The following is a 206-nucleotide window of genomic DNA, read 5'->3' on the forward strand; positions in this document are numbered from 1 at the left end:
AGTTACTCGTTTGTAAAATGTCCGTTTCTGTCAGCTGCAATTAAAATGATAATATACAATCTACGTCATTCCTTATGTAGTAAAATTTCGTTAATTAGAAACTGCGATAAACTTACCATCGTGTTGTTGACTGACTACAGCAGATTGCTTTACTTGCTGATGAGTCTTGCATGAGTGAGGCTTTTATATCGATCATAGAACTCCAT

General features: G+C 35.0%; 1 protein-coding gene across 1 annotated transcript in view; it reads right to left on the reverse strand.

The window, feature by feature from the left end:
• The window catches only part of LOC119591058 (glycine-rich RNA-binding protein 1-like), an 804-nt gene extending 608 nt beyond the window's left edge, over nucleotides 1–196 (reverse strand). The window contains exon 1 of the mRNA XM_037939785.1: nucleotides 154–196. Within this exon, the coding sequence (XP_037795713.1) occupies nucleotides 154–196 (43 nt within the window). The remainder of the gene's footprint in view (nucleotides 1–153) is intronic.
• Nucleotides 197–206: the final 10 nt, after the last annotated feature.

The sequence above is a fragment of the Penaeus monodon genome, chromosome 28 (assembly GCF_015228065.2).
Source record: "Penaeus monodon isolate SGIC_2016 chromosome 28, NSTDA_Pmon_1, whole genome shotgun sequence".
Taxonomy (NCBI): domain Eukaryota; kingdom Metazoa; phylum Arthropoda; class Malacostraca; order Decapoda; family Penaeidae; genus Penaeus; species Penaeus monodon.